General features: G+C 57.3%; 1 protein-coding gene across 5 annotated transcripts; it reads right to left on the bottom strand.

Annotated features, from left to right (window-relative positions):
• Positions 1 to 468: 468 nt before the first annotated feature.
• Positions 469 to 18,229, bottom strand: LOC138822000 (protein FAM118A). Of its 5 annotated transcripts, none has more exons than XM_070014508.1 (10): positions 18,121 to 18,229; positions 16,664 to 16,734; positions 8,886 to 8,940; positions 8,152 to 8,404; positions 7,467 to 7,688; positions 5,644 to 5,772; positions 4,667 to 4,952; positions 3,597 to 3,629; positions 1,747 to 1,830; positions 1,181 to 1,298 (listed from the first exon to the last, which is right to left on the bottom strand). In XM_070014508.1, the coding sequence occupies exons 2-10, from the start codon at positions 16,698 to 16,700 to the stop codon at positions 1,279 to 1,281; spliced, it is 1,119 nt and encodes a 372-aa protein (XP_069870609.1). In that variant the 5' UTR covers positions 16,701 to 16,734; positions 18,121 to 18,229; the 3' UTR covers positions 1,181 to 1,278. The 5 variants fall into 5 exon arrangements, with proteins under 5 accessions (XP_069870611.1, XP_069870609.1, XP_069870606.1 ...); XM_070014505.1 differs by lacking the exon at positions 18,121 to 18,229 and adding an exon at positions 17,708 to 17,891; XM_070014506.1 differs by lacking the exon at positions 18,121 to 18,229 and adding an exon at positions 17,020 to 17,238.
• Positions 18,230 to 24,020: the final 5,791 nt, after the last annotated feature.

Genomic DNA, 24,020 nt, shown 5'->3' with positions numbered 1-24,020 from the left:
CCACTAAAAGATGGAAGTAGAGCTGTGGCACAAGTGATGGACTGCAGCCTAAGTGGAAGCTAAAGAGGCTCTTGGCCCAAGTCCAAACCCCAGTATTCACACACAAAGTAATTCATGCTTGCTGTGTGTGTACATGCATGTGCTAGTACCAGGGGCTCCAACTCACAGCCTTTTGCTCTCAACATTTTTGATGGGCTCCATTACTTGAGCCACAGCTCTAGTCTGGCACTTGACTAACTGGAAATAAGTCTTAGGACTTTTCTGCTAGGTCTGGCTTCGAGCCCTGATTTTCAAATCTCTGTCTCCTAAGTAGCTAGGATTACAGGTGTGAGCCTCTGGATTAATGCTTGCTTTTTAAAGTGGTACTTTATCTCAGAAGTAGGTGGCAACTCTGGCTAAAAAATTCTCATTAAGTCCTAAGGCTTATTCAAAATCTTGCCATATCTAAAGAAATTTGAGCACACAAGGTTAACGTTAAAATTTTATTTATAACCGGAGTGACAAAAAAGATTTTTTTTCCATGCGTAGTAGGAGCAGGAGGATCAACACGGCTCTGGCTTCTCCCAGTCCCTGTATGCCCCAAACTCACGTTCCTGTTCTTCACTTTCCTCCAGCTATGAGCATGTCACAGGCAAATGTCATCAAAGACCGCAACCACAACTTACAACCTGCAAGGCTTGTGTCCAGAGACGGCTCTGCCACCGGGATGCCACTGTCACAATCAAAGCAGCCCCAGGCACAGAGCGCCCGGCCGGGCTAGTTTATGGTGTGCCAGGTCCCTACAGACCTCTCCATGCGAGCCACCAGCGGAGGGGTGGGGCAGCGCTGTAAGAGGACAGAAAGGCCGGGCCTTCCACCCAGTAGTGAGATTTGGGGAGCTTCTACCTGGTCTCGTGCCCCACTTGTACCCCCCTCACCGTCAGTCATTATGGCCTGGCACACCAAATCCACTTTGAAAAGGCCTCTGACTGCCCGGACTTCACACTTTGACAGGTGGTTAAAGGTCCAGCTCTGTCTTGGCTTGGCCAGTCCTCACTCTCTCCCTATACAAGGGAAACGCCACCCCAGAACGGGGGAGCACACGGGGTAGCAACGGGGACCGCAGGGGCGTCCCCTCCTGCTGAGTTGGTCCCCGCGGTGTGCCTGACGTGGCAAACAGCCGCCGTGCAGCCCTGCGGCCCCAGGTGAGTGCTGGGGCGGGAGTTCCTGTCGCGTGGCACGGCACTGTGGCTGCAGAAGGCGGCTTCACGTTGCAGGCTCTTCATGGTTCTAAAGATTTCAAGACCCTCCAGCATCATCTGTTGAAGCAAAACACCAAAGCTCAGCTGAAAACATGCTGAGAAACCGCATCACAATGTTTCTTAGGAGCTCAACATCAACCGCACACCTCTCCCTCCCCTCCCTCCCCTCCCTCCCCCCCCCCCCCCCCCCCCCCTGAGGCGGCAGTGGCTGCTGCCTGGATCTGCGCGGCAGAGGCTGCCAGGGCCCAAGTGAATGGTGGCGGCGCCCGGCAGCAGTGCGCACCTTCTCAGAGTGTGGAAACCCCTCAGCTGGGCCGCCCTTGGTGTGAGGCAATGTCCCCAACCCTGTGGCTGGCCTGAGCTGACCCACAACGCTCGTGCGCACATGGAGTGTGCTTTCTGCCAGGACATGCTCAAATTCTAAAAGGGGGTGGGGGGTGGGTCCTCCAGCAGCAGGGATAAGTCAGGAACACCCCAACAAGACAAATCTGAGACAACATAGTACCAGTATCTGATGATCTGGGTTTTTTTGAAACTTCCATTCCATTCTTTCCCATCTTCCTCTTTGCACAGTCCTGACACGCGTTACCTGAAAGGTGAAAACTCATTAACAGACGCGTTTGTTATGGTGTGCTCACAGTGGAGGCTGGACAGGCCGAGCAGCAGGAGGTACAGGAGGAGCAGAGCGGCTGGGGCAGCAGCGCAGGGCTCTGCCGTCCCGGCCTGCGCCATTCTCCTGTTCTCTCTGTATTCCTCTGCACCTACTTGTGTGGGGCCTCGGCGCCGGACAGTCCACCAGCCCCCCGTGACCGAGAACTGACACAGAACCAGGACCCGGCAGAATCCATCTTTCTTCCTTTATGTTGCTTTTCTCAGTATTTTATCACAGTACTGAAAAGAAGACTAACACAGAGAGCTGGGAGTGGTGTGGCTCAGAAGCCTTTGAAGCGGTCTGCAGGCCTCTGGAAGAGTCCGGAGAAGCGGGGATTGCTGGGTAACCACGCGCAGACTGAGGACTGCCCCGGGCGCAGAGGCAGCCAGGATGGGGATTCCACGAGACGCCGTTCGCTGCACATTTCAGCAACAACGTCAGATCTGGCCCCGGCCTGAGACCCTCCGGGAGGCTGAGCCGAAGGGTGACACCAGTTCATCTGGAACACGAGCTGTGTGGCCGCTGGTTTAGGCCCATTTATAATGGAAAGTAACCCAGGAATTGGAGAACTTGCCATTTCACCAGAAAAGGATCACAAAGTCAGGACCACATGGAAGAAGACCCCCGCTTTGTTCAATGGGAAAGACGGCCAGGCAGGGCCGGCCTTCGCAGCAGCCACAGGAAGGCTCTGTGCTCCCTGCTTGTCAGGGCTGACCTGCCGGCATTCACACGCACAGTCAACGAGGCCTGGGAGTGCAGGCAATGTGGGGCGCTCAGGACGCCCGAGGGCGGCTCCCGACGGGGTGAAGGCACAGCCTACCCAGCAATGGAAACCCGGAAGTTTGGGGCGTCAGGAAGCCATAGGCAATGCGCAGGGCTGCGGCCATCGGGCTCCCGGAGGCCAGGCCCGCTCCCCAGCTCCTCTCCTCTCCACCACTGTGTCAAGAACAGGTTATTTTTTTTTTGTCGGTTGTGGGGCTTGAACTCTGGGCCTGGGCGCTGTCCCTCAGCTCTTCAGCTCAAGGCGAGTGCTCTACCACTTGAGCCACAGCGCCACTTCCAGTTTTCTGGTGGTTTATTGGAGATAGGAGTCTCACAGTCTTTCCTGCCCGGGCGGTCTTTCCTGCCCAGGCTGGCTTTGAACCGCGATCCTCAGATCTCAGCCTCCTGAGTAGCTAGGATTACAGGCGTGAGCCACCAGCGCCCGGCTTAAGAACAGGTTATTTTTTAAATAAAGGCTCACAGCTAAAAGTTGCCTTGAATCTCTGACTTTAGACTTGAACTTCACAGCAGCAAAATAAAAGCCAGCTGTAGAACTGTGGCTCTACAGAGCAGAAAAGCTCTTGGACAGCACCCAGGGTCCAGGCTCAAGCCCCAACAACAGTATTAAAAAAAAAAAAGAGAGAAAACTCTGTATGAAAGCTGGACCCTTCCAATTAAGGGACAGCAGCCCTAGCTGACTGCACCAGGCATGGTGCCTGACACACAGAGCCCTGCTCCACGCCCTGTAGATCTTGGTTCTAGAACAGAAATGAGTGCCGGAAGTGGAGGGGAGGGCTGCCCCCTTCCCTGTGCAGGGGTCATCTCAAGCGATCTGTTGGTGCTCTCTCCTGCAGTGTTTAATACACACTATTTTACAAACAGCTACATAAAGTTAATAGAAGATGCAGGGAAAACCATCAAACACAACAGATCAGCCTCACCTAGCAATGTAGTGCTGTCCACTCGCTCAGCATCTGGAAAAAAACAACAGCAGTGAGGGCCAGGCATCAGCGGCTCACGCCTGTCATCCTAGCTGCTCAGGAGGCTGAGATCTGAGGATCATGGCTTGAAGCCAGCATGGGCAGAAGAGTCCATGAGACTCTTATCTCCAGTGAACCACCAGAAAACCAGAAGTGGCACTGTGGCTCAAGTGGTCGAGCGCTAGCCTTGAGCCGAAGAGCTGAGGGACAGTGCCCAGGCCCAGAGTTCAAGCTCCATGACCAAAAAATAAATAAATAAATAAAGGCCTGGCAGTGTTTTCTGGTTAAGATAACCAGAAACATGAACAATGCATCTAACACTTAGGTGTATAGTTATAAAGTACAACTATCAAACCACTTACCCCAATAGTATGCTTTTTCATTACAGACGCTTTTTCTCTTTTTTTTTTTTTTCCTGGTTTTAGGGTCTGAACTGGCCTGTGCTTGCTAAGAAATCACCCACATGAGTCACACCTTTAGCCCTGTTTTGCTTTATTCCTTTTTCAGTAGTCTTGGGCTGGGCTCAGAAAGCAATCCTCCTAGTTACAGCTTGGTAGTGGACAGACTCACAGACAGGCGTGTACCAATAACCTACTGACTGAGATGAGGTCCCAAGGACTTTGAACCTGGATTGGCTTCAACCACAATCCTCCCAACAACCACCTCTTAGTAGCTGGGATTATAGACCTGAGTCACCAAGCCTAGCCTATGAAGGCTTTTTTTTTTTTTTAATAGCCCTGGGGCCTGGGTGCTGTTCCTGAGCCTTTTTGTGCTCAAGGCTAGCATTCTGCCATTTGAGCTACAGTGCCACTTGCAGCTTTTTCTGAATAGTTATTGGAGATAAGAGTCTCGGGGTTTTCTAAAGCCTGGGCTGGCTTCAAACACTGATCCTCAGATCTCAGCCTCCTAAGTAGCTAGGATTACAGGTGTGAGCCACTGGCACCCAGCTGAAGACACACTTTTAAGGTAATAACTAGATTGGTGAACATCATGGTATGTTCTGCTCGTAGAAAGGGAAGCAAACCCCTCACCAGGACTCCGCTGTTTGCAGAGCTGGGCGGCCAGGTCCTGCATGTATCCTGGGAAGTGGTCAAAATGGTCCCCATACGACACTACTTTAATCCCGTGCAAAAGCATGTCAGCCTGGTGCTTGAAGAAGTGGTCCTCATGCTCCTTGAGCACCAGCATGAAGTGCTCCAGGTCCACCTTATTTGGCACCGAGTAGAGGAAGAGCGCCTGGAATATCTGGTCACGCAGCGTCTCCCCGCAGCCCACAAAGAGGAAGGACTTGGTGCGGTACAAGTCCTGCAGGACCTCCTGAGAAGCCGAGAACAGACGCGAGGTCGGCGGTGGGGCTGTGGCGCCCTGTCCCCTCCCAGGCTCCCTGAAGGACACTTCCCCTAGAAGCAGCCTCGGAGGTGAGCACGCGTCTGCGGCCTGGGGCAGCCCAGTGCCCCGAAGCCACTGCCAGTCTCAGTGGACCCCAGCTGGGCTCTTGTTCCTGTGGAACCCAGGTGGACAGGGCCTGGGGAGTCGGGGGGGAGCCGAGGAGAGGCACAGTGACCAAGGTCAGACATAGTGAAGGCCAGCCTGTGCCAGGTCACTGGGAACACGCAGCTGCCCCGCATCTGGAGAGCGAGCCTCAGACACTGCGGCCCAGTGCCAGGACAGAGACCCGCACGGCCAGGGCAGCAGGAAGCATCACCAAGTTTGGCAGGCTGAAGAGCAGCTCAGTGGGGAAGGCTGGGGCTCAGAGGGGAGATGGTAGAGAGGTGAGGAGGGGCGGGAGCAGGGCAGGATTTCGATGCTCTCTCCTGGAGCACCCACTCGCTGGACGCAGGAAGGGCTGGACTGTGGCCTGGGACCCACCCCGGCACCATGGAAAACCAGACATGGTTCTGACACACGCGGCCCGGTGCCAGGGCTGAAGCTCAGGGGTGGGACAGACACGGCAGCCACGCAGCTGCAACCACAAGCTCCCCAAAGGATGAAACCAAAGCAGCCCTACCATGACTTCCGGGTCCTGAGTGACGTCTTTGTACCCCGAGGGATCCAGGACCATGCCGCAGGGGTCAGTGTAGAGGCCGTGGATGTGCAGAACCCCATACTTGATGTGGCCTCTTGCCCACTGAAGAACCTGCCAAGAGCACGCCAAGAGGCCAACGGCCGGGGTTAGGAAATGCGCCCTGATCTCCATCAGCCCTGGAGAAAGGAAGCTCCTGTGCAGCGTGGCCGCGGGCTCTGCTGTCTGGCATGTTCCCGCGGCGGCCGGGGGCCCCTCTCAGCAGCAGTCACACTTTCACCACTATGGCTCCACACAGAGCAGGCGCGCGGCGCTGACAGGCACCGCGGGCACGCCTCACAGGGCCTCGCTCCACACAGCCACTGGGAGAAGCTGCCCAGCGGCAGGAGTGACGCCTAACGCACATGGGAACAAATGCACAAGCAGCCAATAAAACCAGACTATGCTCCACCTTGGAAATACAGCGTAAGATTGTCACCCATCCAGTGCACAATGGACATTTTACTTCTTTAATAACACCGATGGCAGCAAAAGAAGAGACGTGGGCCTTCCCACGAAGCTGGCTGGGTGTGCAATAGGTAATTCTCTGGTAATATGTATCCTGGATCTTGGAATATTCACATCTAGGTCCTACACTTCTCCAGGAACTTAATGAGAGACAAGCATACAAGTTTTCTCTGCAGCATTAAGACAGTAAAAATAGGCTGACAAGCAGGTAAAAATCATAACTTAGTCTTAGAATCACACTTGCAGGCGTCAGTGGCTCATGCCTGTAATCCCAGCTACACAGTAAGCTGAGATCTGAGGAATACAGTTCAAAGTCAGCCCAGGCAGGGAAGTCAGTGAGACTCTTATCTCCGCTAAACTACAGAAGAAACTACCGAAGAAAGCTGGAAGTAGAGCTGTGGCTCAAGTGGTAGACCTTGAGCAAAAAGAAAAAGCTCACAGACAGCGCCCAGACTCTAAGATCAAGCGCTAGTGTAGTACAACGAAAAGAATCATCATCACACTGAAAAACAGTTTACAGATTTAAGGAAAACCAGACATGGTGGTACATGCCTGTAATTCTAGCACTTGGGAGGATAAGACCGGAAGTTCTCAAATTTGAGGCCAGCCTGTGCTGCACTGTGAGACCCAGTACTAAGACTGTGGCGCCTTGCTTTTCCTTATTATTTATTATTATGTTTGTCAGTCAAAGGGCTTGAACTCAGGGCCTGGGCACTGTCACTGAACTTTTTTTGGGGGGGGTCTGGTCGTGTGGCCTGAACTCTGGGCCTGGGCACTGTCCCTCAGCTCTTCAGCTCAAGGCTAGCGCTCTACCACTTGAGCCACAGCACCACTTCCGGCTTTTTTCTTTTTGCTTATGTGGTGCTGAGGAATTGAACCCAGGGCCTCAGGCATGCAAGGCAAGCGCTCTACCACTGAGCTACCTTCCCAGCCCTGTCACTGAACTTTTTCTCTCAAGGCAAACGCTCTACCACCTTGAGCCACAGCACCACTTCCAGTTTTCTGGTTGTTAACTGGAGGTAAGAGTCTCAGGGACTTTCCTGCCCAGGCTGGCTTTGAACTGTGATCCTCAGATCTCAGCCTCCTGAATAGCTAGGATGAGTGGGAGGCTGTGCGTATTATTTATATCCGCCGATCCCACGGTGACTACAGGAGTCCATGTCCAGGACAGATGGGAAAACGAGAGCAGCACCTGGTTTATAGGACCAAGCACGGTTTTGCCCTGAGTGTGGCTCAGCCTCGTGCTGTGGGCTCAGGCCCACGTGGAAAGTCTTCCGGGTGCGCCCACCACCCCGCTCTACCTTTGACTTGTCCTTCAAGTCCAGCGACTCCATGGGTTTGTTCTGCTGCTGCCCGAAGATCTCCAGCAGGTTGTCGTAGTTGGTGGTCAGCACCATGGTGCCCCTGTCCATCAGGCTGAGGATGGAGTGCAGCACCGCGGGGTGCTGGATGTGCTGCTCCAGGCTGTCGAACACCTCCATCAGGCAGTCTTGGAAGAAGTTGGGCTTGGCGTCTCCTGTGCGCTGGGGAGAGAGCGCGAGAGTCAGTGCCCACCAGCACGTGGGCCGCCCACCGCCCTGGGTGAGTGACCCAGCACCCCAGCAGGGCCATCGGGGGCTGAGAGCTTGCCCCTCTTCCTATCTACCGTGCTGGGGGGAGGAGGGGCGCCTGTGGTCACCCAGCCTCTACTACAACTACCCAACCAGTAGGGGGCAGGAGACCACCACAATCAAGAGCCAACAGAAGGTGCAGCCATGGACCACAGAGTTCATTTTTTTTGCCCCTCGTGGGGCTTGAACTCTGGGCCTGGGCGCAGTCCCTCAACTCTTCAGAGCCAGCTGCATTTACCAAGAGCCAGCTGGGGAGGCGCGGACTGCGCCTGGCGGCCCGGCTGAGGAGTCCGCAGCCTGCCCAGCCCAGCCCAGCCCAGCTCAGCTCAGCTCCCCCAAGCCGGCCCCGAACCAGAAGCCCCAGTGTGCCACTCACGGGCGACATCTTCCGGATGAGGTCGTGGGCCACGACCAGCAGGTCCCGGTCCTTCATCACCTTCCGGCGGAACTCGGCCACGTCCCCAGGGTGCAGCACCTCCAGCTGTTCAGCGGCCTCGATGACGGCCTCAATGCAGCTCCTCCAGGAGCAGAGCGCGGGGATGCCGGGGGCCACGGCGGCGCTGACGCCCGTCCCGATGACCAGGAGCAGCTCCTGGGGCTGCTTCCGGATGAGGCTTTTCAAGAACTTTCTGTGTACAGCAGAGCCGAGGACAGTGCTCGCTGGGGCCGGGTGTGCCCTTGGGGCATGCTTACACGTGAGGCCCACGCACTGTCCTCGGGGCGTTTGCCGCGCATGCCCACCCAGGTCCTCTGAAGGCCGCTCCTCGCCCACCGTGCGGCCCCAGGGCCACGCACGTGCGTGCACACAGCCCTCTCACAGCCGAGGCTGCCAGCAGCTGCTAGCACAAACCGGGATGGCGAGTGATGCCGGTTGGCTCTGACAGCGCGGCGTTTCTGCCACTGTCAATCCTGCCCACCCGAGCCAAGCCAGGCCCACAGCCACCAGCCCGCCGTTCCTGCATGCACACGAGACAAGGACAGTCGCTGCACACACGCGGCTTTCCGGAAGGGCAGAGCCTGCGCTGCGGCGGAGCACAGTGAGCCGTCCTGCGGCCTTCCCCCCGAGGCACGCTGGCGGCCAGCACCCTCCTGAGCCCACGCGCTGCCTACCTTGACTTCTGCTCACTTCTGTGTGTCGTCTTTTCCAGTGAATCCATCTGTGAATCTGAAGAAGAGAAGCATGATCAGAAGCAGCTCCATTGCTCGGGTACGCTTTTATCGGGGCCCCTAAGGAAGAGCAGCAAAGATCCTGCGTGCCCAGGAACTTTACAACACCTGAAGGACACCAGCGGCAGGAGCGCGCGTCACGTGAGCATCACGTGAGCACACCTCGCTGCTCACTTGCGTGGCTGCGGCCGGGTGCTCCAGTGTCCACAGCATTCCACAAAGTCCTCTTCCTTCCTTTCCTTTTTTGAGGTACTGGGTTTGAACTCAGGGCCTCAGGCTTGACGCAGGCGGCCGTGCCTTTAGCCCTTTTTCACTTTGGTTATTTTTCAGACTGGGTCTGAAGCTGGCCTCAGATCGAGACCTTCCCACCTAGGGCTTCACACATACCTGGAATCACAGACACCCACCGTCACACCCAGCTTACTTATTGAGATGAGATCCCAAGAACTTTTTGCCCAGGCCAGCTTCAAACCATGTTCCTCAGCCTTGGCTACAGCACCTGGCACATTCTGGGAATGGCTCTCAACACACCACTCAGAGAAGTGCCCACAAACACAGACACCAACAGCACAGGAGGGAGGGAGGGAGAGAGGGAGGGAGGGAGGGAGGGAGGGAGGGAGGGAGGGAGGGAGGAAGGGAGGGACAGCAAGAGTCACGCAAGGGAAAGCCAGCGCCCAGCCAGAGCTCCAAGGAAGGGGGGCTCCCTGAGGAGGCCTGCTACCTCTCAGCACCCACAGCAACCGTGCAAGGGCCAGACCTCAGCTGCCAGCTGGAATCCAACCTCATGTCTCAGAGAGCAAGTGTTCGGCCAGGCCAAGCATCTCCACAGTCCGTGCCAAACCCACCAGTCCACCTCCAACTCTACACCTACCACTTACTGCAAATGAGAAGCTTCCAGAAAGCCAAGTTTACATAGCCTATAGCCTACCTCTGCTGAGCAGTGTTTTCTGCACAGTCTCTCTAGAATTTTTACTTAAATTCTTTTTTTTTTTTTTTTTTTGGGTCCGGTCATGGGGCCTGAACTCGGCCTGGGCGCTGTCCCTCAGCTCTTCAGCTCAAGGCTAGCGCTCTACCACTTGAGCCATAGCTCCACTTCCGGCTTTTTTCTTTTTGCTTATGTGGTGCTGGGGAATCGAACCCAGGGCCTCATGCATGCAAGGCAAGCGCTCTACCACTGAGCCACCTTCCCAGCCCCAAAATTTCATATCATTTAAAACCTAATGTAAGGCTGGGAAGGTGGCTCAGTGGTAGAACGCTTGCCTTGCATGCATGAGGCTCTGGGTTCGATTCCTCAGCACCACATAAGCAGAAAGTCAGAAGTGCCGCTGTAGCTCAAGTGGTAGAATGCAAGCCTTGAGCTGAAGAGCTGAGGGGCAGCGCCCAGGCCCAGAGTTCAAGCCCCACGACCAACATAAATAAATAAATAAATAAATAAATAAATAAATAAATAAATAAATAAATAAATAAGGTCTAGTGCACAGGGTTCCCATGTGTTACTATGCAGCAGTCAGTCCCTTCTGCTACTAAAATGACTCGTAACTCGACGTGCAAGGCTGCACTCACGGTTGAACTCTAGCACAGATCTTTTACCCGTGTCCCTGGCGCAGGACAAGCGGCACAGTACACACAGTATTTTAAGACTTTAAAGCACTTTGAACAGCAGAAGCACACCTGTAATCGCAGCACTCAGGAGGCTGGGGAAGGGGGTCCTGAGTGCGAGGCCAGCCTGGGCTAGAGGCTCTTTCCTAAGAAAAGCAAAACGACCTGGAGCATGGCAGACCTGTCAGCACGCAGCACCCCCCCCCGCCCCCGTGCGTCCCTGCGGGTGGCAGCAGGACGCTGGCTCGGGCCTGCCCCATCCTAACCACACTGGCTGACCGGCACACTCCGCTTTCTAACCCGCACTGGCTGACCGGCACACTCCGCTTTCTAACCCGCACTGGCTGACCGGCACACTCCGCTTTCTAACCCGCACTGGCTGACCGGCACACTCTGCTTTCTAACCCGCACTGGCTGACCGGCACACTCCGCTTTCTGGGCTATGGCCACAGGCTGTACTAGGTTAGAGAGCTGAATGGGACCCCCATAGCCTGAAAGCAGCGGCCACTCTCGTGGGAGGGGTCTGTGGGCAGGGCAGCGGCCATCCCCCTGCTGAGAAACCCCATCCTCAGGCCAGGAGAGTGAGGCTCGTGCAGGAAGCCCGCCCGAGGAGGAAGGCTGCCAGAGCGAGCCGCCGTCACCCCAACGCCATCTCCCGCCCTCCACAGCCACGGCCAGTAGACAAGGTCTAGCCCACTCTGGATTTTTTATCTAGAAACTTTCTGAGCCGGAACAAATGCTGGGATTTTCCACCGTATGCCGCCATACCTCTCGGCTGCATCTCAGGAGCCACTGTGGGTCCCCAGCCATGAGCCTTCCATGCCCGACTTCACCAACCACCGGCCGGCCTTGCCAACTACAGCCTGGGCCTGCCAGCCTGCCGGGCTTCCTGGGCCGAGGCTGCCTTCCCTCAGTAATGCCCCTCAAGGACAGAGCAAGAGCAAGACGAGCCCCGCTGTCCTCTCCAAAGATGCAACCCCCCCCCACACACACACACACACACGCACACACTGCCATAAACCTATGGCTTCAGAAAAGGCATAACCCCCTGCCTCGTCCACACGACAGATCCAACAGCCCAGACTTCAGCCACATGCCCTGTGCTGTCACCTTGGCTCAGGACTTTCAAGTCTCAGCTCTTTCTGTTCTCGTCAACTGCTTTGGCTCTCCATATATCTGCATAGATCATCAAAAGCTAAATGCCACACTTATTTACACATCTACAAGAAAGCTGGAACAAATTAAACTTTCCTGGACTGTATGTACTAACTCCAAAATCAAATGATTCCGAAGTTCCCACAAGAAGCCGGGCACTGGCGGCTCACGCCTGCAATCCTAGCTATTCAGGAGAAAGGGAGATGGGATCATGGTTCAAAGCCAGGCCAGGTAGGAATGTCCATAAGACCGTTACCTCCAATAAGCCACCAAAAAGCTGGAAGGAGAGATGTTGCTCAAGTGGTAGAGTGAAAAAGCTAAAGGACAGCACCCAGGCCATGAGTTCAAGGGGCTGCAGGTGAGCGTGGACACACACACACACACACACACACACATTTATACTCATCGCACTTATAGGTCAGAGCGTGCACTGCTGGCAGGGCAGGAAGACTGGGCAGACTCCTGAGACAACTCACAGTAGAACTGGGCGGGCCGCACTCCGCGGGGAGCCACACCCCTCAGCCTTCAGATGGCCCGACGGGCTCTGCAGAGCAGCAGCAGCCCAGCCGCAGCCCATATTTAGCCATCTACGGTTCTTTTTAAACACCACGTGACCTCATTTCCTGCTTTCCAGCAGTGCACAGAGCAGAGCCAACATTCACAATAACCTGGATAGCACCCCAAGTATCCCCTTGCTTTTAAACCAAGATCCAACTGGGGGATTTCCACAGCCTGCTCCAGGACTCTCGGCAAGCCAGCCTCCGCATCAGCTCCCATCTCACACTCCTCTCCTCCAAGCCAGCGGGCTCCACACAACAGACGTGCCCTGATGGGTCTCCGTGGCGACCGTGGCGTCAGCAGCTGGCAGGCCAGGCCGTTCCCAACGCAAAACTAAACCTCAAGGCACCGCCTGTCCTTGAAAGCAGTCCTGGCCTTTTTATCCAATGCCCAACGTGAATGGCATGCCGAGATGCCTCTGCGTAGCTCTGAAACCACACGCCTGAAATCCTAGCTACTCAGGAGGCTGAGATATGAGGATCGCAGTTCAAAGCCAGTCCGGGCAGGAAAGTCCGTGAGACTCTTCTCTCCAGTGAACCACCAGAAAACTGGATATGGAACTATGGCTCCAGTGGCAGCCTTGAGCAAAAGAGCTCATGGACAGCGCCCAGGCCCTCAGTTCAAGCCCCATGACTAACCAAAAAAAAAACAAAAAATGTAGCTATGCCAATAACTAAGATTTCCTCACTCTGCTTCCTTAGTACTCAGCACTAAGTAAGTGTTCACCGAACAGACCAACTCGAAATGATACATTATGGGAAGTGAGCTTGTTTTTATAAGCCGAGAGCAAACCCCTTCCCCCTGACTCCCTACCAATGTAAGAGGTACCCAGGACAGCTAGTTACCACTGAGACCCCTCCTTGACTAGTTCTCAGCTGTTAGGACCCTTCCCTCACTAGTTGCCAGCAATACGGTACCTTCTAGAACTAGTGGTCATTGCTAACACTCATAAGGCTTCCGCCAGGACTAGTTAATGCCTGCAAGCCCCTCTCCAGAACTAATATCAACTACTAACCCCCTCCCTGACCCTCAGCAGCCGCAGCAGCCACGGCCCTGTCCCACAGGCTTCCCAGCACAGCCCCACACTGTGTTAACTTAAACACAGGTCTGGGAAAAAGTCATTTCAGCCAGCACCAGTTATCAAGATGAAGTTGCTTTCTTCACCTGACACATGCTACTTGTCCGATCCCTTTTTATTCTGTTAAAATAAATTACAACAGAAAAGGTGCCTAGCTTGTAACAATCAAATGTGCTCACCAGTTTCTGGAAATTAATGTCCCCAGCAGAATTGTGTGCACACATGGGCCCTAAGCAAGAAAACAGCAGCTGGGGGGCTGGGAAGGTGGCTCAGTGGTAGAGCGCTTGCCTTGCATGCTGAGGCCCTGGGTTCGATTCCTCAGCACCACATAAGCAAAGAAAAACAGCCGGAAGTGGCGCTGTGGCTCAAGTGGTAGAGCGCTAGCCTTGAGCTGAAGAGCTTAGGGACAGCACCCAGGCTCAGAGTTCAGGACCCATGACCGGACCAAAAAAAAAAAAAAAAAAAGAAAAGAAAAGAAAACAGCAGCTGGGCGCCAGTGGTGCACACCCATCATCCTAGCTACTCAGGAGGCTGAGATCTTAGGATCATAGTTCAAAGCCAGCCCAATTAAATCACCCAAAAAAAGCCGCAAGTGGCACTGTAGCTCAAGTGGTAGAGTGCTAAAGCAAACGGGGCTGAGGACCAGTGCCCAGGCCTAGAGCTCAAGCCCCAAGACTGGCAAAAAAAAAAAAAAAAAAAAAGGCAAGAAAACCACAAATCTCATTAGTAACAAACGCTGAGGCCACAGATGCACTCAAGATGTGGCATTCATGACGTCACTGTCAGGGAAAACTGAGGACTTTACATGCATTATCTCACTTAATCCTCAGAAGCCAATGCAGTGGCTACTGCTTTTACATCCAGAAAAAGGAAGGCTGACATTGGGCCCTCTGACAAGGACAACAGTACATACAGTCTGACACCTGCTCTAACACCAGCGAGGCTCAGGATGGCAAACAAATATGCTTGCTATTTACCAGGAAGAGGCCTCTCCCTAGAGCATTCACTGTTGTGACATGTCACACATGTCACCTAGTGACAACTGCCTGGTCAATAGCAAAATGGTCCAAATGCTTCTCCAGCATTCACCCGGCCCAAAAGGACCCACAGAGGATGCAAGGAAGTAAACCTCTGACAGGACTTAGAGCTGGAAGACCTTTGGCAGTACCAAAGACTCACTCATCTGAGGCAAACCCAATACTCTAAAAGGCAGGGACATGGCTAACATCTCCCAAAGAGGTAGGGACAAGCTATAAACTCTGTCCTGGCTCAAGGCCCAGATTGTGCTGTCCTGGGAGCAGCTTGGCCCACTGGGACCCCACACTTAAGTGTGGGACACCCATTTCCTCCTCTCAGCACACAAGGCAAAGCCTGGGCTGGATGAGTTCAGCCTCCTCACCCCATCGATCACTCGCCACTCACTTCCCAGAAAAATGTGGCCATTAGGAAAGCCTGCATGCAGCCAAGAGCCCACGGCACACAGCCCTTCCGTGTGCTGGCTCACCACACAGCTACTGGCGTTCACCTCAGCAGGGGACAGATAAGGAGAACTCAACTAGAAACAATGCAGCCACTTCACTCTTGTGGCAGGAAGACTTTGCTTCAGGTTCTGCAGGGGAAGGAAGTAGTACACAGCAGAAAGCACCCAGCCAAGGCCAGGTACTAGCTGCACCATTTACTACCAGGCAACTCACTAAGTCTGTTCCCTCCCAAGGTAAAAAAAAAAAAAAGAAAAGAAAAGAAACAAATGACCAGGCACAACAGTTCACAGCAACAATCTCAGCTATTCAGAAACTGGGAGGATCGTAACCACCCACTAATCACCTTGACAATAAAACAGGGAAGAGCACTAAGGTCTAGGCTGGCCCTAGGGCAGAAACCCTTGAGACCTTACTTAAAAAACTTAACTACAGGGCTGGGAAGGTGGCTCAGTGGTAGAGCGCTTGCCTTGCATGCCTGAGGCCCTGGGTTCGATTCCTCAGCACCACATAAGCAAAAAGCCCCAGAGTTCAAGCCCCACGACCGGACCCAAAAAAAAAAAAAAAAAACAAGAAAAAGCTTAACTACAAGCCGGGCTGGTGGCTCACGCCTGTAATCCTAGCTACTCAGGAGGCTGAGATCTGAGGATCTCGGTTCAAAGCCAGCCCGGGCAGGAGAGACCGTGAGACTCCTATCTCCAATAAACCACCAGAAAACCGGAAGTGGCGCTGTAGCTCAAGTGGTAGAGCGCTCGCCTTGAGCTGAAGAGCTGAGGGACAGCGTTCAAGTCCCACTACCGACCAAAAAAAAAACCAAAAAACTTAACTACAGCCGAAGAGGGCGTTCAAGCGGCGGAGCACCTGCCAAACAAGCATGACTTCCTGATTCAAACACCAGTAATAAAATTTTTTAAAAAGTAAATAAAAATGAATTATACATATAACAAATATATAACTGAAGAGTTTACAAAAGACTGCTACTGTACACCTCCTGGGGGGAGGTAGGGCCTTCTTACTTCTAACAACTCATTCACACTAGGCACACCAGAAACACTCAGTCCCCGTCACTAGTGTGACGTTCTCAGGGCCCCGCAGGCCACTTGTGGCTGGCGTCCTGGATGGCACCACACAGCGCTGTAACAGCCTTCCAAAGTTCTCCTGCATCAGGAGAACGGCATGGGCTCCTCGCACCCCCAGCCAAGTGGAGGTCCCGTGGGCCGTCCTTCCAGCCTCACACCCGTACTGTCTGGGCCAGGACCCTCCTGCTTACAGCTGGCAGCCCCTGGGGGCCCTCTGCCTCTTCCATGGCCTCCCATCCCCCAGGGTGTCCGCTTCTCCACTCAGAGACCCCACTGGGCTACCACATCCTCTTCTGAGCCACCCACACCTCAAGCTCTGTCCTCAGGCCATCCTGGTCTCAAGTGGGAACCCATTTCCTCCTCCGGTCTTCCACCTCCACTGAGCAGCAGTATTTCAAGAAAGGCCCAAGGACATTGTGGGGGGAAGGGGCTGATTCTCCCCACTTTCACTTCCATACCCCCCCCATCATCATACCAAGATACCACAGCCCTGCTCTGCCTAGCCATAGTCTGCCTTCCATCTGCTCACCTTGACAAACTTCTCAACTTCCCCGTGAGTGATCACCCTGGAATCAGGAAGCCCTCCAGAGCTCTTCCTCACCCCTTCCCAAGGACCCCACCCAGCCCTGGTGCATTCAAGGCCCAGGCAGTTAGCACCCTGTAAGACCTCCAGTTTGGCTAATTCTCTACCCAACCCAGCCCTGAAATCAAAGGCTGTGGTCCAGAACTAAAGCCAAGCACTGGACCCGTCCCGTGCTGCCTACGGAGCCTGACCTGGCCTCTTCCACAGGCGAAGGATGTCTTCTTTCATTCACATCTGTGGATTTGCTGACCAGCACGAGCGCCTGGGGAAAAGGGCAGAAGGGAACTTACAAGTGGACAGACTCTGGATAAAAACAGCCTGAGGAAATAATGGTCATTATTTGAATTTGGCGCCTTCTGACCTCCCAACCACAGCCATGACACCTGTTCTTCAGGTTTACAGAACTGAACCGGGCACCAGGATCACATGAGCACCTTTTACCCACAAATCTCCACCTTCAAGGAGACTCCTGCCAGGCGGCCGCCCGGGGGCCGGCCCTTGGCTCTCATCTGCCCGAGCCCAGGGAGGCATCACACACCAGTCTCACCAGGATTGGCGCAGAGCGCCGGTGGCTCACACCGGAACCTGGCTACCGGGGGAGCGCGGCGCAGCTGGAGCAAGCCCAGGCAGACAAGTCTGTGAGGCCCCAAAGCTGAAGGTGGAGGCGTGGGGGAGTGGCAGAGCCGAGGGGCAGCGCCCAGGCGCCAGGCCGGGCCACGCTCAAATACAAAGGGCCGGCCCGGCGCTCCCCACAGCGGGGCCGGCGCTCCCCACAGCGGGGCCGGCGCTCCCCACAGCGGGGCCGGAGCCCGCCGGCCTGGCCCTCCCCACAGCGGGGCCGGAGCCCGGCCTGGCGCTCCCCACAGCGGGGCCGGAGCCCGGGCCGGTGCTCCCCACAGCGGGGCCGGAGCCCGGGCCGGTGCTCCCCACAGCGGGGCCGGAGCCCGGGCCGGCGCTCCCAGTCCTCCGGCGACCCGTGCAGGGCGGCTCTGCCTGGGTCGCCGCTAACAGGCGCCGGCACGGCGGGCCGCTACCCGGGACGGCGGCGGAGGGCCGGGCCGGGCCGGGCCGGGCCGGGCCGGGGACCCGGATGCGCTCGCGGGGTCCGAGGGCCCGGGCTGGGTCAGCGGCCTCGGATGCGCCCGGAGAGGGTGGGGTCCCGGGGCTGGGAGGCAGGAGGCCCCGGGCGCCTCGGGGTCGGCCCGCCCGGGGCCCGGGGCCGCCGCGCTCCTCACCCGCCGCGCCGCCGACACGCGGGAGGAGCCCGCGCTCCCGCCGCCGCCAACGCCGCGCGTCGGCCAGGGGCCTCGGGGCCGTCGGCGGGAGGGCACCGTGCGCCGGGCCGGACGAGCCGGGCCGAGCGGAAGACGCCGAGTCGCGGGGCCGCCGGGCCGCCGGGCCGCCGCTCCACGCCAGCCGGCCGCGCCTCCGCCAAGCCTTCCGCCGCGAGCGCGCACCGCCGCGCCAACGTTCCGCCCGGGAACCAACGGCCGGGCGGGCAGCGCGAGGCCCCGCCCCGGGGGAGGGCCAGCGGAAGGCCCCGCCCCGCCGTCGGCCCCGCCCCCGGAGAGGCTCCGCCTCGCTGAGGCCGCGCCCCCGCGGCGCCTGGGCGCGTGCGCAGTGGGACGCGCGGACTTCCGGTCCGCACCCGGTGCGTTCCAGTGGCTTCGCCGTCCAGTTTTCTGGTCGCCGAAGTGCGGGGCGGCTTGGCGGAGTCGCGGGCCCCGCGGCGGGCGCTGGGAGCCGCCGCGGCCGCACTCAGGCGCAGCCTCCAGCCTCAGGCCTCGGGCGGGTCCAGACCCGGGCTGAGCACCGCGAAGCAGCCGCCCCGCCCCGCCCCGCCCCGCCCCGCCGGCTCCCCTCCCTCCGAGCCCGGGCCCGCCCCGCCCCGCCGGCTCCCCTCCCTCCGAGCCCGGGCCCGCCCCGCCCCGCCGGCTCCCCTCCCTCCGAGCCCGCCCCGCCGGCTCCCCTCCCTCCGAGCCCGCCCCGCCGGCTCCCCTCCCTCCGAGCCCGCCCCGCCCCGCCGGCTCCCCTCCCTCCGAGCCCGGGCCCGCCCCGCCCCGCCGGCTCCCCTCCCTCCGAGCCCGGGCCCGCCCCGCCCCGCCGGCTCCCCTCCCTCCGAGCCCGGGCCCGCCCCGCCCCGCCGGCTCCCCTCCCTCCGAGCCCGGGCCCGCCCCGCCCCGCCGGCTCCCCTCCCTCCGAGCCCGCCCCGCCGGCTCCCCTCCCTCCGAGCCCGCCCCGCCCCGCCGGCTCCCCTCCCTCCGAGCCCGCCCCGCCCCGCCGGCTCCCCTCCCTCCGAGCCCGGGCCCGCCCCGCCCCGCCGGCTCCCCTCCCTCCGAGCCCGCCCCGCCCCGCCCCGCCGGCTCCCCTCCCTCCGAGCCCGGGCCCGCCCCGCCCCGCCCCGCCCCGCCGGCTCCCCTCCCTCCGAGCCCGCCCCGCCCCGCCGGCTCCCCTCCCTCCGAGCCCGGGCCCGCCCCGCCCCGCCCCGCCCCGCCCCGCCGGCTCCCCTCCCTCCGAGCCCGGGCCCGCCCCGCCCCGCCCCGCCCCGCCCCGCCGGCTCCCCTCCCTCCGAGCCCGCCCCGCCCCGCCCCGCCGGCTCCCCTCCCTCCGAGCCCGCCCCGCCCCGCCGGCTCCCCTCCCTCCGAGCCCGGGCCCGCCCCGCCCCGCCGGCTCCCCTCCCTCCGAGCCCGCCCCGCCCCGCCCCGCCCCGCCCCGCCGGCTCCCCTCCCTCCGAGCCCGCCCCGCCGGCTCCCCTCCCTCCGAGCCCGGGTCCCAGCCGCCGCGCCCCGCCGGCTCCCCCCCCTCCGAGCCCGGTCCCCAGCCGCCGCGCCGCCCCCAGGCCGCCCCCCCCCCCCCCCGCGTCGGCCCGGCCCCGCCAGAGCCGCGCTCAGCGCTGATTCCTCGCTCGGCCGGCCGGCCTTCCGCGGGCGACTCCGATGGAGAGGGGACCTGCCGCACCCAGCCCCCCAGTAACCCTGCCCCGCACCCCAGTAACCCTGCCCCGCACCCCAGTAACCCTGCCCCGCACCCCAGCCCCCCAATACAACTGCCCCGCACCCAGCCACCCAGTAACCCTGCCCTGCACCCTCAGCGCCCAATACACCTGCCCCGCAACCCAGCCCCCCAATAACCCTGCCCCTGCCCTCCCCCAGCCACCCAATACCTGCCCCCTGCCCTCCCCCAGCTCACCCAATAAGCCTGTCCCCCCTCCCCACCAGCCCACCCAATAAATCAGCCCCCTCCACCCCCCAGCCTACCCAATAAACCTGCCCACAGCCCTCCCAATAAACCTACCCCCCCCCCCCGCCCCCAGTCCACCTGAATAAACCTGTCCCCTCTCCTCCCCATCCTCCCCAACTCAAAGTTCTGCATTTTGGGACCTTAAGCTGGTTTTAAGCCCAGCGTGCTGGTTCTTGCCTGTAATCCCAGCTACTCAGGAGGCTGAGATCTGAGGATCACAGTTCAAAGCCAGCCTGGGGCAGGAAAGTCCCTGAAACTCTTTATCTCCTATTAACCACCTGAAAACCAGAAATGACACTGTGGCTCTAGTTGTAGAGCACTAGCCTTGAACTGAAGAGCTAAGGGACAGCGCCCAGGCCCCACAACCAACAACAACAACAACAAAAAGGCTGGTTTTAGAAATTTCACCATCCAGTAAATTGGGGGAGGAGGAGAAAGACCATAAAACTACAGCAGAGGAATGCAGGCCTTTAAAGCACCCCAAAACCTGGCACTTCGGCTTATTTAATGTAGGGCTGTAAATATCCACGAAAAAGCAGCACACCCACACGCGTCCAGCTCCTGCAGAAACTCCTCCCTGCCCCTAGGCAGGCTGGCAGGCTGGCAGGGCTGGGAAGCCAGCGCTGGGCAGTGGTGGAGAGGGGAGGTAGAGGTAGAGGGGAGGGGTGAATAGCACCTTGGGAAAATCTCTCTGCTGTCAGCTCTGCCCATCCAGCCTCCCTACTGCTGGCTGGAAGAGGGAGGGGCTAGGACAGTAGGGCACTGAACAAGTGGGCAGAATGGCCTCTGTGTGGGCACTGAGAACCCCCACAAGAAACCAGCCCAGCCCCTGAGGAGCTGACCAATGGCGGGGGGGGGGGGGGCAGGGAGCAGGCAGTATCCGTGCTGATAAAAAGCAAAGCTTACCCTAAGAGAAATGCAAAGCACGACTTGCCAAAGAGCTAATCTAGAGATATGGAGAGAGTTCTCACAGGTCAAGAATAATAAGCTAGACACCCTGTTTTTAGAAGCTGACGGGTGATAGGAGCCGCCGGCCATAAGGAATGAGGATACATAAAGCAAACCTCAAGTGGAGCATTCTTCCAGGCCTCCAGCCTTTCAAGGAAAAATGTTAAATAGACAGCGCCGGTGACCCTTCTGGGAGGAGGCACAAGACTCTGAGAGGAAAGAGGGTCCGTAATTAACACTTCCCTTCTGACGGGCCTCAGTCCTGGGGGCTGGACCGCGGGTCGCAATTTCTCACAGGCAATCTTCGTAAGGACCCAAACCCGAAAGGCTCGCCCTGAAAACGCCCCACTTCCAGTCTATTGAAAATGTGTTTGTAACAGGTCCATAAACAGCTTCTGCGGGAAAGCCCAGACTCCCTCCTGGGCCACAACTTATCTAAAAGCCAGAGAAGAGCCCGAGAGAAGAGCCCGACCGCTCTGCCTCCTTTTCTATTTGTCTTTGCTCTAAGCCATTCTCTCCACAGTCACTTTGCAATCCCGCTGAGTTCCAGGAAAGACAGGGCTCATCAGTCACATCTTTATATCAAAGGGCAGAAAATACCCCTAACAAACTAAGAGTCACCTTGGGGTCGATTGCCTGCACTGATGGAAGGATGATTACTTACAGTGACCAGGCTGCACCCCAGAACAGGAGGAATCTGGGGTCAGATCAGATCGCTCCCCTTCTCCAGAAGCAGAATTGAAATAATGACCCAGCCAGTAGCTGGTGGCTCACTGCTGTAAACATAACTACTCGGGAAGTTGAGATCTGAGAATCATAATTCAAAACCAGCCCAGGAGAAAAGATCATGGGACTACATTTCATGAACACAAAGCTGGACATGGAGCTCTGGTTCAAGAGGTAGAGTGCCAGCTTTGAGCGCCGACAGGCCAATCAACAGGGTATGAGGGTAAGACGCTGGTGGCTCACGCCTGTCATCCTAGCTACTCAGGGGGCTGAGGTCTGAGGCTCATGGTTCAAAGCCAGCCCAGGCAAGAAAGTCTGGGAGACTCTGATCTCCACAAAACCACCAGCAAACTGGAAGTGGCGCTGTGGCTCAAGTGGTAGAGCGCTAGCCTTGAGCTGAAGAGCTGGGGGACAGTGCCCAGGCCCAGAGTTCAAGCCCCACGACCCACAAAAAAAAAAAAAGAGTGGTATGAGGGAGGGAAAGGTCCACTTCCCTTCCTGATCGCAGGGCAGGTGGGATCCATTCATGACCCCCATGTTACAAATGAAACTGAGGCTGCCGTCGGTGAAGGCGCTCACTCCAGGGTCTTCATCAGCCCTGCCTGGCTTTCGAGAGGCGCGCGTTAGTCGCAGGACCAGCAGCCTTCGCTGGGGTGGAAGAGGGGGCTCAACTCCCTTGCCACCTGAGTCCAGGGCCGTTGAGTGCACGGCTGGAGAAATGGTGCTTTTGCTCACTTACTCCTGGTGCTGACACGTTTGCTCATCGGTGTTCCAGCAACTGGGTCCCTTTGTGGGGTGTGTGCGAGGTCTGAGAGCGGCTAGCCCTTGCCGGTCCCCGGAGCCTTGACTAGCCAGGCCAGCCCGAAAGGAGCCCAGCAAGCACCCAAATGATGGTGAGCTGTGGGGACGTGAATCTGCTCTGTCACGCCGGCTGCTTTGGCCTGGTGCCTGGTTTGGGTCGGTCACCCGGACTGTTCAACCCCTGGCAAGCTAGCCAGTCACACGAGATTGTGGACCTAAGTTCTGATCGGCCCAAAGAAAGGACTGTAACCTGTTTTCCTGTGCTTGCTATTTAGAGTTTTATCAGAACCACCCCCTTCTGCAGAAGTCAAACCTTGCCTTGCCCGATCCTTTCCAGCTGATGTCCCTGTTCCTGTGTGAAACATCGGTATCTCAGAACTTTTCCAACCCTGCTAAGGGTCTTGTTTTTCAGTCTGGAAAGATGCATACACACACACACACACACACACACACACACACACACACACGGGTACAAATCCGTGGAACAGGCTTGGGGTGTCCCCAGAGCAACCACTGGGCTCTAGGATAAGTGAGCTCAACACAGCTCAACGGAAAGCGGCAGCTACTGCGGAAGCAGCGTGGCGGCCCCTCAGAAATTAAACAGAATTTCCCTGTGACCTCGAAGCTCCACCTCGAAGGCCGGTAGCTAAAGAGACAGATGTGTACACAAATGTCTACAGCAGCACTGTTCATAATAGCCAAAACATGGAGGTGTACATGAGAAAATGTGGTCCATCCATGTAATGGGGCATTACTCTACTATGAAAAGGAAAGAAGCCCTGATCCCAATATAAAATGTGACTGTACTTGAAAACATGAGGCTGGGGCTGGCTGGGAGAAGGAAGGAAACAAGTAAGGAGGGAGGGAGGGAGGGAGGGAGGGAGGGAGGGAGGGAGGGAGGGAGGGAAGGGAAAAGACAAAGGAAGTGAGGGGAATAGAGGACAGGATGCTAAGTGGACCAGGTGCTGTCTGACCTGTATGCGCAACTGCAGACAGGTACATCTATGTGGTTGTTAGGGGCAGGAGAGGAGAGCTGGGCAAGGACTCACTGGCATGAGGTGGTCGGAACATTTCAGAACTGGATAGAGTGGTGTTTGCATGTATGCTGCATGGACTAAATGCCATCGAACTGTACCATATAAAAGGGTTGCCGGGCGCTGGTGGCTCACGCCTGTAATCCTAGCTACTCAGGAGGCTGAGATCTGAGGATCGCGGTTCAAAAGCCAGCCCGGGCAGGAGAGACTGTGAGACTCCTATCTCCAATAAACCACCAGAAAACCGGAAGTGGCGCTGTAGCTCAAATGGTAGAGCGCTCGCCTTGAGCTGAAGAGCTGAGGGACAGTGCCCAGGCCCAGAGTTCAAGCCCCACGACCGACAAAAAAAAAAAAAAAAAGGGTTGATTTGGGATCCTGGAGCTGGTGGCTCATACCTGCAATCCTACTACTCAGCAAGCTGAGAATTATGGTTCAAATCCAGCCCGGGCAGGGAAGTCCATGAGACTCCAGTTAACCACCAAAAAGCTAGAAATGGAGGTGTGGCTAAAGTAGTAGAGCACTAGTCTGGAGCACCAAAGCTCAGGGACTATGCAGGCCCTGACTTCAAGCCCCAGGATCTGCACGCACTCACACAAAAATGTTAATCTGGGGCTAAGTGTATAGCCCAGTGGTAGGGTGCTGGCCTCTTATCCTCGAGCCCTAGGCTTAATCCCCAGCATAACTGATTTGCTTCTTTGTTTGCTGGTTTTTTGTTTGGGGTCTTTTTTTGTGTGTGTCCTTTTCTTTAATTGTCCTGGGGCTTGAACTCTGGGTCTGGACACTGTCCCTGAGCTTTTTC

Source organism: Dipodomys merriami, unplaced genomic scaffold, assembly GCF_024711535.1.
Source record: "Dipodomys merriami isolate MVZ:Mamm:240054 unplaced genomic scaffold, mDipMer1.0.p SCAF_970, whole genome shotgun sequence".
NCBI classification, from domain to species: domain Eukaryota; kingdom Metazoa; phylum Chordata; class Mammalia; order Rodentia; family Heteromyidae; genus Dipodomys; species Dipodomys merriami.
This window is presented reverse-complemented; position numbering and strand designations above follow the sequence as displayed.